At 46.2% G+C, this 14,260-nt stretch overlaps 2 protein-coding genes across 2 annotated transcripts in view; one reads left to right on the top strand and one right to left on the bottom strand.

The window, feature by feature from the left end:
- Positions 1-713: 713 nt before the first annotated feature.
- On the bottom strand, positions 714-1,532 carry dleu7 (deleted in lymphocytic leukemia 7). Its single transcript, XM_070893054.1, has 2 exons — positions 1,188-1,532; positions 714-920 (listed from the first exon to the last, which is right to left on the bottom strand). Exons 1-2 carry the CDS (start codon positions 1,530-1,532, stop codon positions 714-716), a joined length of 552 nt encoding a protein of 183 aa, XP_070749155.1.
- Positions 1,533-6,298: 4,766 nt separating this feature from the next.
- The window catches only part of rnaseh2b (ribonuclease H2, subunit B), a 58,784-nt gene continuing 50,822 nt past the window's right edge, over positions 6,299-14,260 (top strand). The window contains exons 1-2 of the mRNA XM_070894009.1: positions 6,299-6,479; positions 13,593-13,668. Coding sequence (XP_070750110.1) covers positions 6,416-6,479; positions 13,593-13,668 — 140 coding nt within the window. The 5' untranslated portion in view covers positions 6,299-6,415. The remainder of the gene's footprint in view (positions 6,480-13,592; positions 13,669-14,260) is intronic.

Genomic DNA, 14,260 nt, shown 5'->3' with positions numbered 1-14,260 from the left:
CATAAGGTGCTAATACAACAGGTGCTCAAAAGCTTGGTCAAAGATGTAGGTTTTAAGGAGCAACTTAAAGAAGGGTAGAGAGGTTCAGGGAGGGATTTGCAGAGCTTAGAGTCAAGGCAGCTGAAGGCACTGCCGCCAATGGGGGAGCGAAGAAAAGTGACCAAGAGGACCGTGTGCCAATGCCAACATGTGGTGCATGGGCTGCACTACAGTGACACGCGTGTGGTCAGTCTGAAAGTGGTACATGTGCATGTGTAAAATACAGGCAAGGCAGCTCCATTATGACGCATGTGAAGAGCTATAGATTTTGATGAACTGAACCATCCATCTCTGTTTTAAGGCTCTGTAGATCTCAATATCCCTAGCATGATCCAATAATACATTGTGCTTGCACTGATAATGGTCTCAGATAAATGGCGTCTCCAAAAAGACGTGTTTTTGTAGCGCCCTTCACGGCCTCAGGACGCGCTGAAGCGCTTTACAGCCAATAAAGGACTGTTGTAATGTGGGGCAGCCAAGTTGTGCGCAGCTAACTCCCACAAACAGCAATGTGATCATGACCGGGTCATTTGTTTTTAGTGATGTTGGTTGAGGTTTAAATATTGGCCAGGACACCTGGGAGAACCCGTGCTCTTCTTCAATGTAACGCCATGGGATTTTTTTTATTGTCGGGAGCAAGTTCCCTGAAAGACCAGATCATGTTTTCCGTGATTTCAGATATCGGGGAATTTTCGGAAGAGACTTTTCAGCACGCCGGTGGCCTGCAGGTGTGATCCTGAATTGTTGGAGGACAATGAAAGTAACAACTGGTTCACAATGTCTCCCAAACATTGCTCGATCGCTTTCAGATCTCCATCTATTCGGAGGCAATCTTCTCTGGTTGCCATGCGACTGCAGATATTTCTGAGTTCCACGCTGAGCTGGAAGGAACAGAGCAAATAGAGCATGTTTGCAAAATGCAACGCTACTTCTGGCATGAAACTCACTGGCAGCGAAATGGATTTGCATATCTATCAAATAACACAATGGCTTACTTTCAACGCTGCTGTACTCCAATTAAAGTGTTAAACGGTTATCTCCAAATAGTACAGAGTCAGATGGTGGATACATTCGATTAAAGATTATTGATGAGTTAAAAAAAAATTCCAAAATGTATGGGATTTTCACTGATCAACATTGCCCCTTACCTTAGACTCCACGTGGAAGTGTGTCTCTTGCAATTGATACAAGGAATTTTGCTCTATGTTTAATAAATCCGAAGTTACACCTATTAAACGGGTTAATCTGCTCTCCCTGGCGACCTGCAAGATTGTTCTCCGTTTACTGGAAGGAGCTGAGGACGGGGCTCGCTGTTGGCTGCTGGGTCCGGGCTGGCTGACGTTGGGTCGGTTCCCAGCTGGACCAGGCACTGCCTGGCCGGTGCGGGGCTGGCCTGAGCTAAGGTGCCGCTGATCCTGGAGGTATTGCTGCAGGATAGTCAGAGCCGCTTGCTGGTGGGCGATGCAAGCTTGCAGAGCGGCTGGTCTCTGCATTCTCCAGATCCTCGCTGCTCACCACTGAATGGAGAGAACCTGCTTTAAAGGCAGGGCATTCTGCAGAGCGTACCAGTCTTGGATCTGTTTGCTCCGCCCCTCTTGCTCTCGAAATCTTTGGTACCCAATGAATGCAAATAGTCAGCAGCAGGGTGATAAACGTTTTATGGAGAGTTCCTTATTGAATTTACATAGGTTTATTAAAATTACATTCCAGGTATTTGGACAATCCGACAATACTCCCATTAGAATCAGGGCGAATTAAGGAGAGCGGAGCAGATGGGGTCGCCCGGGGCCCAAGCCTAGAGTGGGCCCATACAGGGTCAGATTAAGGGTAAGGGTAAACAGTATTGACATAGGTGATGTAGCAAGAACGAGGCGAAGCCGCAAGAGCTCAGGGGCATGTTACTCTCGACTTGATGTAAACAGACTCTAGGCACCTGCAGTACCTGGCAGGGTGGCGCCAGACAACACTTCTGGCCCAGCGAGTTCTACTGAAATGACATGGTCTAATCCAACACTAATATTTGTAGTATTATCTAATAAAGTTTTTGTCATTATTATGTATTGTTATTATCACTGCTTCAGACGCCATTTGTTTACCTATTGGTGCCTTCAGCTGTTTGGGCCCTAAGCTCTGGAACTCCCTCCCTAAACCTCTCCGCTTCTCTACCTGTCTTTCCTCCTTTAAGACACTCCTTAAAATCTACCTCTTTAAACAAACTTTTGGTCTTCTGCCTTAATTTCTTCTTTTGTGGCTCGGTGTCAAATTTATCTGTTTTGCCTTGTAACACTGCTGTGAAGTGCATTGTGACGTTTTACTACATTAAAGGCGCTATATAAATAAATAAAAGTTATAAGAGTTTACAGGGTATATAAGAGGTACTAGCTTAAAGGTCTGGTCCCAGTTCTTATAGTTAGCATGCGATCTGAGCACCAGAACAGGCGCTGGACTTTCAAGACGAGTAAATTAAAATTTATATTAATGTTTTTTCTTATTATTATTTAGTTTATTGTTATTTATTTGGCTTTATAATTAGATGTGTTTTGATAAATATTTATACGTACGTGTGTATTTATACTAAATAAACAATGATGAGCAAGGCATTTATCCCCAGTGTTTTGTAAAATAACATGACACCATGTGCGTTATAAACTTGTGCTATGCAGGATGCTATCACTGCTATGTTCCACTGGCAAGGCATTTTGAGCCATTCACCTGGTGTTTCATTTTGATATGTTATTGCGGGCCAAGGAGTAATGTAGAGGCAAATAAAAGAACATTAGACAGGATACTTACCATCGTGGTAGGCCTACGGTCAGTGGGGCTACTGTAGTCTGTACCTGGCTAGACTAGGCCTCGACTAGCCTACGTTGTTGAATAGCGGAAATTCAAGTTCGATGAATTGTTATTTTGGTTTATGATTACCCTTAATGTTAGATATAGTTGGGTTATATTGGACTTTGAAAGTTATTATTTCTTGATTTTTAGTATTATGTTTTAAGGTTTATGTGCTGCCTTGTTCTAAATTGTTGTAATTGTCGATTTAGTTTCAAAATGTAAGGATTTTTTTAATTAAAGAGTTTTTGTTTACTATTTATACAGGGTTTCATCGAGGTATCGGTTTGATTATTTGGAAACATAATAAAATATTAAATGAGTGTCGTCATAGTATCAATGAGAACGTAACCTGAGATGAAGACCTAACCTGACCTTGACCTGATGCATACTCAGTATAGTGCCCTGTGACTTAGCTCACTAATGTAATTTACTGCAGGATGTGAATGGGAGTAGGGGGCCCATGGCCGGGATACCACCCGGGGCCCAAGACACCCTTAATCCGTCCCTGCTTAGAGTATAAGTGGACATTGTTGTACAGGTACAATATCTGAAATCCGTAATCCTCGGGACTGAGTCTGTGCCAGTTTTTGTGTTTTGCCGGATTTCAGACAAGAAAATCAATAGTCTGAAATCTAGAATCCTCGGGACTGAATCCGTGCCGGATTTTGAGTTTTGCCGGATTTTGGACCTCGCCGCTCGCCGAAATATCTGGTTTTCAGACAATTCCGGTTTTCGAAATTCCGGATTCAGGACGTTGCACCTGTACTGTTAATGTGCTTGAAAGCTGATGTGTCAGCCTTGGCAAAGTGGTAGCACCCTTACCTTTAGAAGGTTGTGGGTTCAAGTCCCACTCCAGAGATTTGAGCACATAATCTAGACTGACACTCTAGTGCAATAAAGAGGGAGCGCTTCACTGTCGAAGGTGCGACTTTCGGATGAGTTGTTAAACCGAGGCCCTGAGGTCAAATGTAAAACACCCCATGTTACTATTCCAATAAGAGATTGGGAGTTTTCCTAAGTGTCCTGGCAACATTTATCCCTCATTTCCTATGTTACAACAGTGACTACATTTCAAAAATACTGTAAACGCCTTGGGCCAACCTGAGGTAATGAAAGGCGCTATAGAAATGTAGGGTCCATCTTTCTTAAATGCATGTTGGAAGTATTTGGTTTGTGTTGCATTGGTTGGATGCAGAGTATTTGTTTTGAAAGAAATTAAAAGCAAATATGCTTCTAATTTACATTCATCCCTTACCTTTACATTGTCCATTTCTGACTCTTTTCCTCAACTTCTCGCTATCTCCAGAATGGGGTTTCCACGAACTCCCACTGACTCCCAAGGCTACCTGGATTATACTTCTTTCCACCCTGCTCCCTGTAAGGACTTCATTCCTTTCTTCTCGTTTCTCTGACTCTGTCGCCTCTGCTCTTCCACACAATAGCCTCCGAAATGTGCCCTCTCTCTATCCCAGGGTTACTGGATAGTGATCAGGAGCAAGAATCTTGGCTGAAGTTCTGTCTATCTATCCCTGGGTTAGTGGGTAGTGATCATGAGCAGAAATACGGAGTTAGGGCGCAGGTCAGCCGTGATCTCATTGAATGGTGGAACAGGCTCAAGGGACTCAATGGCCTACTCCTGTTCCTATGTTCTTAGAATCCTGGTTGATGTTCCCACTATCTATCCCTGGGCCACTGGACAGCGATCAGGAGCAGGAACCCTGGCTGCTGTTCCCTCTTGTATATCCCTAGTCTGTGGATAGAGATCAGGATTAGTGTCAGGTTGAGAACCCTCCCAAAATGTATGGAAGTCTCCAGGAATGGAAGATTAATCTCGAGTCACTGTTGCTAGTAACCCTGGAGAAAAGTAGAGTTTGCATTCGCAGTCCACTCCTGTGGTTTGCACCTGTGTACTTGCTTTGCCTCAGAACCTCTCGCACCGACAGCTGCTGGAACAAAACCGCAAGCAAAAATACTCAATTACAAGGGACTCAGCCCATATAAGGTAAATACAATAATATTTGCAAACTGTGAGCAAGTGTCACGTGATTCGAAGTAGAAAAGGGGAATTATCCCCGGTGTCCTGGCCAATATTTCATCATCATAGGTAGTCCCTCGGAATTGAGGAAGACTTGATTCCACTCTTAACATGAGTTCTTAGGTGGCTGTACAGTCCAATACGAGAACCACAGTCTCTGTCACAGGTGGGACAAATAGTCATTGAGGGAAAGGGTGGGTGGGACAGATTTGCTGCACGCTCTTTCCACTGCCTGCACTTGATTTCTGCATGCTCTTGGCAACGAGACTCGAGGTGCTCAGCGCCCTTCCGCATACACTTCCTCCACTTAGGGTGGTCTTTGGCCAGGGACTCCCAGGTGTCAGTGGGGATGTTGCACTTTATCAGGGAGGCTTTGAGGGTGTCCAATATTTATCCCTCAATCAACATAACAAAAACCAGATTATCTGCTCATTATCACATTGCTGTTTGTGGGAGCTTGCTGTGCGCAAATTGCTGCCACATTTCCCACATTACAGCAGTGACTACACTCCAAAAGTATTTCATTGGCTGTAAAGCACTTTGAGACATCAGGTGGTCGTGAAAGGCGCTATATAAATATAAGATTCTTTCAAGCCTCCAGGAATAACTCCAATCAGAGTTGGCAACCCTAGTAGTTTGTGAACTGGAGTGGGATAGGGGTGCGGTGAGGTTTGGATGTAGAAGAGCGACCGTTGAGGTAACTTTTTGAGATGTGATGGCCTGTTAAAAATCAAAATCTATCAATTGCAAAGTATAAAAGTGCGTCAAATGACCCTGGAGGCATCATGTGTAATGCAAAAATTCAAAACTTTCTGAGGGAGCATGCTCCTTCCCCCTCCCCCAGGAACTCTTAGAAATGCATCACCAATGTTTTGCCTTCGTTATTTGTATTAGGCATTCATACATGTAGGTGTTTTATTTTTATTTATCTCCAGTACAAGTGAAGGATTGCTTGAAAAAACCTAAAGCTTAAAGTACGAAACTTATGTTACTACTGACTTTCACATTCCATAGATTGATAATCAGGGCCCTTCTTTAATTGTCATCTTTAACTATTTGTCAGCTTTTTGCTAGTTTCTTGGCTTGCTATGCATGCTCCTCAATAACCCAATAGCTTGCTTTAACGATGCAGTGTGTTTTGGACACAGTGCTGCTTTAAGTAGGACCATACCAACCCGCGCAAAGAAGGAGGGGATCTTCGTCCATTCATCATCACAGTAAACAAAGCGGGCGGGCTGTTTGCTGGTTCAATTACACCGATACGATTAGAATATTACAGAATATATTTTTGCTGGCCTCCCTCCGCCTCTGCTGGGCAGATTTTCGGTTGTGTTAAGTGAATATGCTGGTCATGCACCCCCCCCCCCGCCCTCAATGTGATGAGCTGGGGGCACAGGTTGGCGCCATTCTCAGTGAGGAAAGTTGTAGCAATTTCAAGCTGCAACATTGTAGCACTGAACAGACACAACCCTCCCTCTCCTTGGCCCAGAGCTTGGGGGCAGGAAAATGCCCAGCAGGAGGAAAGGAGTGGAGGACTCGCACTGTGACCAGTGGGTGCTGCTTGCACAAGGTAATGAGAAAATGGCGTAGGATGAACAGGAAGGTTTGCTGTTACTCTGATCTCCGAGTTCTAACCCCACTCCAGAGACTTGAGCATAAAATCCACCCCAGTGCAGTACTGAGGGAGCGCTGCACTGTCAGAGGGGCTGTCTTTCGTTAAACCGATGCCCCATCTGCCCTCTCAGGTGGACGTAAAAGATCCCATGGCACTATTTTGAAGAAGAGCAGGGGAGTTGTCCCCGGTATCCTGGCCAATATTTATCCCACAATCAACATAACAAAAACAGATTATCTGGTCATTATCACATTGCTGTTTGTGGGAGCTTGCTGTGCGCAAATTGGCTGCTGCGTTTCCTACACTACAACAGTGACTACACTTCAAAAGTACTTCATTGGCTGTAAAGTGCTTTGAGACGTCTGGTGGTCATGAAAGAATGCAAGTCTTTCTCTGCCAGTGCCTCTGATAAATTTAATCCTGAACTTATAGCAACAGATCCAGCCCTCCAGAACAGCCTCTAAATTATCAGCAGGCTGCATCTGGGCAGGACTTGGGAACTCATAAGCAATGTTCCCCCCCCCTAAGGTGCACTGCCGCTGGAAGAGATCCCGCATATGCGCAGCCATGCTGCAAATTTAAAGGGCCCTACACGGGGAATAAAGGCAACATTGCTCACAAGTATTTACTTTCACATCATCATAGGCAGTCCCTCGAAATCGAGGAAGACTTGCTTCCACTCTAAAAGTGAGTTCTCAGGTGACTGTACAGTGCAATACGGGAATGACAGTCTCTGTCACAGGTGGGACAGACAGTGGTTGAAAGAAAGGGTAAGTGGGGAGTCTGGTTTGCCGCACGCTCCTTCCGCTGTCTGCGTTTGTTTTCTGCATGCTCTAGGCGACGAGATTCGAGGTGCTCAACGCCCTCCCGGATGCTCTTCCTCCACTTAAGGTGGTCTTGGCCCAGGGACTCCCAGGTGCCGGTGGGGATGTTGCACTTTATCAAGGAGGCTTTGAGGGTTTCCTTGAAATGATTCTTCTGCCCACCTGGGGCTCGTTTGCCATGTAGGAGTTCCAAGTAGAGCGCTTGCTTTGGGTGCCTCGTGTCGAGCATGCAGACGATGTGGCCCGCATATTAACTTTCTGTATACACTTAAAACTTCCTTATATATATTTTCCTAAATAAAGATTTTTTATATATAATATAGTCACTAAATATAGATTTTAGATGTTATACTACCTAAGTATTGATTTTATATATATGTAATACAGTTCCTAAGTATAGATTTGTTTATATTTTTTAATCTATTTCAGTAATTTTAAAATAAATGATAGTTGCAACATTGCACAATATATAGAAAGAAGTCAACATGTACAGCAGATCGGCAATATTTAACCAATGACAAGTTTAAGTGCAATTGTGAGACCTGAGGCAAAGTTAAGTTGATTGCAGTAATGTCAAAGGATTGCACAACTAAGAGGTTTGTGGTGAGAGAGTTGACGAGGACTAAAATGAGGAAAACCATAAAGGGGCTCGTCAGCCCCTATTCAGACACAGATGGCTTGGACCGGGATAACAAGTTGTTGAATTTACACTAGAAAAGGTCTTGAACGGGATTTTCAGAGGGAATGAGTTTTTAAAAAAAAATTCATTTGCATCCGTTTTAATATATTTTTTTTATGCATATTTTATACCTGGGTGTAAAACCAGTGATTGTGAAGCCTCCGTCCATTGTCGAATCTGCCCAATTTTTATTTCAATTGAAATCAGTTAAACGTTTGTGTGGCAAGTAGAAGGTCTACCCTCTCGCTGGTCCAAGTGATGTATTGTCAAGCTGTGATGATTCACTGTCCTCTGGTAATGCTGCAAATTGTACTTTGATTTGATCACTCATGACTTGTTCTATAGGAAACGACTGACATTGTACCTGAATTTGTGGTCAGAAGCTTCTGATCAGCAAAAGATCTACGAACTTACCTGATGGTCCTGGATCTACAGAGACTCGTGCTCCTGGGCCTCTACGCGTCGGCCTATGTAGAGGCCCACGTATCCCAGAGGCGCAGGCAGTTCGCAAGCACCCCTGGGACCATGTAGGCCGGCTCAACCAATGAAAGAAGGGGGATCCCCATTCATGTTTATGAGGATTCGATAAGTACAGAATCCTCGTAAGCATGAATGGGAATATCCACAAAAATACAGGTACATTTTCAATTAAATAAATAAATACATCCATTAAAATTAATTTAAAAATGGCATTTAATTAAATATTTAAAACAAATTTTATTTTAAAAAAATTGACATATTTTAAAGGAGATAAAATAAACTTACCTTATTTCACAGATTTTTAAATGTATAAATTATTTTTTTAAATTATTTTTCTGTTCTTTAAAGTCTTACGCTGGTAAAAGCAGGCACTTCTTACCAGGCATAAGAATTTCACGGGCATTCGCTGGGCAGATAGCTCAACCCTCCGCCCGCGGAGGCCCTTTTCCCGGGGATGTGTGCGATCTGTCAAGAGAATTATTGACAGATCGCAAGTTCCCTGTTTTAGCGCATGCGCATTGCGTGCCTAAACCCGGAACCTGCGCGGCCCTCTGGGCGCGTACACACCCGTAGGGGCCGCACATTACGCCCCTTGGTTTCAATTTCAAAACTGGCCATCCACACCAGAAGAAGAGGGCAACACAACCAGCACGAAGCTGGAGCTGGCGTATTTCCAGTTTGGACGTCTCTTGATCCTGGGTTAACCCACAAACCGATCTGTGGGATTCTCCGAACAACAGCTTGCAGCTGTTCCTTTACTTGACCACGCCAATTGGAGCAATTCCCGATGAGACAGTCAATCCAAAATAATCATACAATCATAGAAAAATTCTGACATGGAAGGAGGCCATTTGGCCCATCGTGTCTGTGCCAGTCAAAAAAGAGCTACCCGGCCTAATCCCACCTTCCAGCAGTAGGTCTGTAGGTTAAGGCTCTTTAAGTGCACAACCACGTACTTTTTAAATGTGATGAGGGTTTCTGCCTCTACCACCCTTTCAGGCAGTGAGGCCTGGACTCCCACCACCCTCTGAGTGAAGAAATGTTTCCTCATCTCCCCTCTAATCCTTCTACCAACTACTTTAAACTATGCTCCCTGGTTATTGACTCCTCTGTTAAGGGGAATACGTCCTTCCTATCCACTCTTATCTAAGCCCCTCATAATTTTATACACCTCAATTAAATCTCCCCTCAGCCTCCTGTGTTCCAAGGAAAACAAATCCACCCTATTCAATCTTTCCTCATAGCTAAAGTTTTCCAGTCCTGGCAACATCCTCGTTAATCTCCTCTGCACCCTTTTCAAGTGCAATCACATACTTCCTGTAATGTGGTGACCAGAACTGCACGCAGTACACTAGCTGTGGCCTAACTAGTGTTGTACACAGTTCTAGCATAACTTCCTTGCTCTTGTCTTCTATGCCTCGGCTAATAAATAGGTCTCCACAGGCTGTAAAAATACACTAAAATTGGCACTGTCTCCCGTAAAGAGACCTGCAACGTCCCACTCTAGGAGATCTCCTAATGGCTCAGTCAGTTTGTCCAGAGTGTAGGTGAGCCGTACACACCAGCAAGGTTCCAGGTTTGATGCCTCATCTCTGCTGAGTGAGCTGATCTCTATTTGAGTGCCGATTTGAGGTGATCCAATTGGCCGTGGATTGTCCCTAGCTCCTTGACAGTGTCTCGCTTCGAACCATTGTGCGGGTGTCCAGTGAGGATGGGATTGGCCTTGGCTGCGATGGCCATTGTGGTCAGATTGCCTGTCAACACTCACCATTAAGACTCGCACATGAATACTGACTACTGGGGCCTGGTAGTGGATGGAGCCCGAGGAACTGTGCCCCCATATCCCGACATGCCTGGGGAACTGTGCCCCCCCCATATCCCGACATGCCTGGGAAACTGTGCCCTCCATATCCCAACATGCCTGGGGAACTGTGCCCTCCATATCCCGACATGCCTGGGGAACTGTGCCCTCCATATCCCAACATGCCTGGGGAACTGTGCCCTCCATATCCCGACATGCCTGGGAAACTGTGCCCTCCATATCCCAACATGCCTGGGGAACTGTGCCCTCCATATCCCGACATGCCTGGGGAACTGTGCCCCCCCCATATCCCAACATGCCTGGGAAACTGTGCCCTCCATATCCCGACATGCCTGGGGAACTGTGCCCCCCCCATATCCCGACATGCCTGGGGAACTGTGCCCCCCCCATATCCCGACATGCCTGGGGAACTGTGCCCTCCATATCCCAACATGCCTGGGAAACTGTGCCCTCCATATCCCGACATGCCTGGGGAACTGTGCCCCCCCCATATCCCAACATGCCTGGGAAACTGTGCCCCCCATATCCCAACATGCCTGGGAAACTGGGCCCTCCATATCCCAACATGCCTGGGGAACTGTGCCCCCCATATCCCGACATGCCTGGGGAACTGTGCCCCCCCATATCCCGACATGCCTGGGGAACTGTGCCCTCCATATCCCAACATGCTTGGGGAAGTGTGCCCCCCATATCCCGACATGCCTGGGGAACTGTGCCCCCCATATCCCGACATGCCTGGGGAACTGTGCCCCCCATATCCCGACATGCCTGGGGAACTGTGCCCCTCATATCCCGACAAGCCTGGGGAACTGTGCCCCTCATATCCCGACAAGCCTGGGGAACTGTGCCCCTCATATCCCGACAAGCCTGGGGAACTGTGCCCCTCATATCCCGACAAGCCTGGGGAACTGTGCCCCCCATATCCCGACAAGCCTGGGGAACTGTGCCCCCCATATCCCGACATGCCTGGGGAACTGTGCCCCCCATATCCCGACATGCCTGGGGAACTGTGCCCCTCATATCCCGACAAGCCTGGGGAACTGTGCCCCTCATATCCCGACAAGCCTGGGGAACTGTGCCCCTCATATCCCGACAAGCCTGGGGAACTGTGCCCCCCCCCATATCCCGACATGCCTGGGAAACTGTGCCCCCCCATATCCCAACATGCCTGGGAAACTGTGCCCTCCATATCCCAACATGCCTGGGGAACTGTGCCCCCCCATATCCCGACATGCCTGGGGAACTGTGCCCTACATATCCCGACATGCCTGGGGAACTGTGCCCCCCATATCCCGACATGCCTGGGGAACTGTGCCCCTCATATCCCGACATGCCTGGGGAACTGTGCCCCTCATATCCCGACATGCCTGGGGAACTGTGCCCCCCATATCCCGACATGCCTGGGGAACTGTGCCCCTCATATCCCGACAAGCCTGGGGAACTGTGCCCCCCCATATCCCGACATGCCTGGGGAACTGTGCCCTACATATCCCGACATGCCTGGGGAACTGCGCCCTCCATATCCCAAAATGCCTGGGGAATTATGTCCCTCCATAATCCCGACATGCCTGGGGAACTGTGCCCTCCATTTCACGACATGCCCGGAGAACAGTGCTCTCCATATCCCGACATGCCTGGGGAATTATGCCCCTCCATATCCCGACATTCCTTTGTGATCTGTGTCGCTCACGCCGATCATAAATCTCATTTCTGCCATTTAGTCTGGATGAGGATAGCTCTCTATAAATTGAGATTTTAAATTACCTTCTGACCACAGGAGGCACAGAAGGAGGCCTGTGTCTTGATTCGATTAAATTTGTGCTTTCCCGTGCTGCACTTCACAATGCTGATATGGCCAGGTAATGTACACTAGGCCTGTCCTCACCACAAACCACCCACTGCTGATACAGAATGTGAGCTGGGTTCTGGAAAAAAGCATGGGGGTGGGTGGGTGGGGGTGTGGGAGAAGAGGGAAGGCGAAAAAAAGAAATCATCATTGTGTCTGTGTGGCTCTTTGAAGAAGCTATCCAATTAGTCCCACTCCCCTGCTCTTTCCTCATAGCCCTGCAATGTTTTTTCTTTTTCCACTATATATCTAATTCCCTTTTGAAAGTTAGCGTTGAATCTGCTTCTACCGCCCTTTCAGGCAGTGCATCCAGATTTTAACAAGTTGCTGCGTAAAAACAGTTGCCTCTCATCTCCCCTCTGGATCTTTTGCCAATTACCTTAAATCTGTGCCCCCTGGGTACTCACCCAGCAGCCACTGGAAACCGTTTCTCCTTATTTACTCAATCCAACCACCTCATCATTTTGAACACCGCTATTAAATCTTCCCTTAACCTTCTCTGCTCCAAGGAGAACAACCCCAGCTTCTCCAGTCTCTCCGCGTAACTGAAGTCCCTCATCCCTGGTACCATTCTAGTAAATCTCCTCTGCACCCTTTCCTTGTCCATGCCGAACAGAACTTGGGATCAGAACTTGTAAAACTAACAGCAATGCTTTCTTCTAAAGGTGGCATTCACTGTCCAGAGGTTTCTGTGACACCCTTTTGATCATTTTTGGAGATCTCGTATATCAATGTTCTGTTTCCTTTGCTTCAGTCTTGGCGGCCGTGCCTTCAGCTGCCTCAGTCCTAAGCTCTGGAATTCTCTCCCTAAACCTCCCCACCTCTCTTTCCTCCTTTAAGTTGCTCCTTAAAATCTACCTCTTTGATCAAGCTTTTGGTCACCTGTACTAATGTCTCTTTAATGTGGCTTGGTGTCAAATTTTGCCGATTATGCTCCTATGAAGCACTTTGGGACATTTTACTGCACTAAAGATGCTATATAAATGCAAGTTGTTGTTGTGCTGGATTTATATGTAATTTTGGGAACTCCAATGATGGCGAGGTGCCCTGTAGGAGGGGTCTCGCACCTGTGGGGGTGGGGGTGGGGGGGGGAGCTTTCATGCTACAAATAGTTTCTTGAGTTGCAGCACTGCCTTTATATTGAGGTACGCCCCAAACTGCTTTGCATTAATACAAACGCAGCAATATAAATCCAGCCTCCGACAAGGCCATGTAGTTGGTCAGTTTGACACGTGCAGAAAAGGCAGTTTGAGCATGCTGACCGGTTTAATCATCACCAGTCTGGCCACCGTTCTCAGGAGAAAGAGACCACAGCATAAAGAGGGTGTTCTGTATGGAAAGCTTTTGACACTTATCCTGTTAGAACTGATTGATTGATGTTTGTTTTTTTCTCCCTCCGCCAACTTTCGTGTTTCAGAGTCTGCCATTGATGCACCAAAGAAGACCGACTCCGGACCTGTTTTTACCAAACTACGTAATCCCAAAACAGGCAAGTGGATAATCGGAGTATGATCAGACTTCACATACAATACACTACGAGTGTACTGGTAATGGTTTATTAGTATGAAAAACACTGAGTTCATGATTGAGGTAGGTGCAGATGAATGGTAAGTTATGAATGAAGAAACCTAGCAATACAGTACGTGTAGTGTGGCCCTGGTGGTGTGACGCAGTGCCGGGTTGGCATAGTGCTGTAGTAAGAATACTGCAGTACCAACAGTGACCTACATTTCAATAGTGACCACACTTGGAAAGTACTTGGAAATACCTTGTTCCCCCAAAAGTCTGTGGATACCAGGGGATAATTGGAACTTTCAAATCTGAAATCAGTAGAATTTTGTTAGGTAACGGTATTGAGGGATAAACTAATGTGGATAAATGGAGTTGAGTTGCAGATCACTTATGATCTAAATGATTGGTGGAGCAGGCACAAGGGTCTGAATAGCCTACTCCTGTTCCTATTAGACCATCATTTATTACATAGAATGTACAGCACAGAAACAGGCCATTTGGCATAACTGGTCCATGCCGGTGTTTATGCTCTTCACAAGCCTCCTCCCGTCTTAATTCATCTAACCCTATCAG

The sequence above is a fragment of the Pristiophorus japonicus genome, chromosome 11, assembly GCF_044704955.1.
Source record: "Pristiophorus japonicus isolate sPriJap1 chromosome 11, sPriJap1.hap1, whole genome shotgun sequence".
In the NCBI taxonomy this organism is placed as follows: Eukaryota; Metazoa; Chordata; class Chondrichthyes; family Pristiophoridae; genus Pristiophorus; species Pristiophorus japonicus.
Note: the sequence above shows the minus strand (reverse complement) of the source record. Positions and strands in the feature narration are given on the sequence as shown.

Bases quoted from the DNA above. Each gene is read 5' to 3' on its own strand.
- dleu7 (XM_070893054.1), bottom strand. From the start codon at position 1,532: ATGCAGAGACCAGCCGCTCTGCAAGCTTGCATCGCCCACCAGCAAGCG. The intron at 921-1,187 runs GTAAGGGGCAAT...TGTTCCTTCCAG, and splicing joins ACTTCCACGTGGAGTCTAAG to CTCAGCGTGGAACTCAGAAA.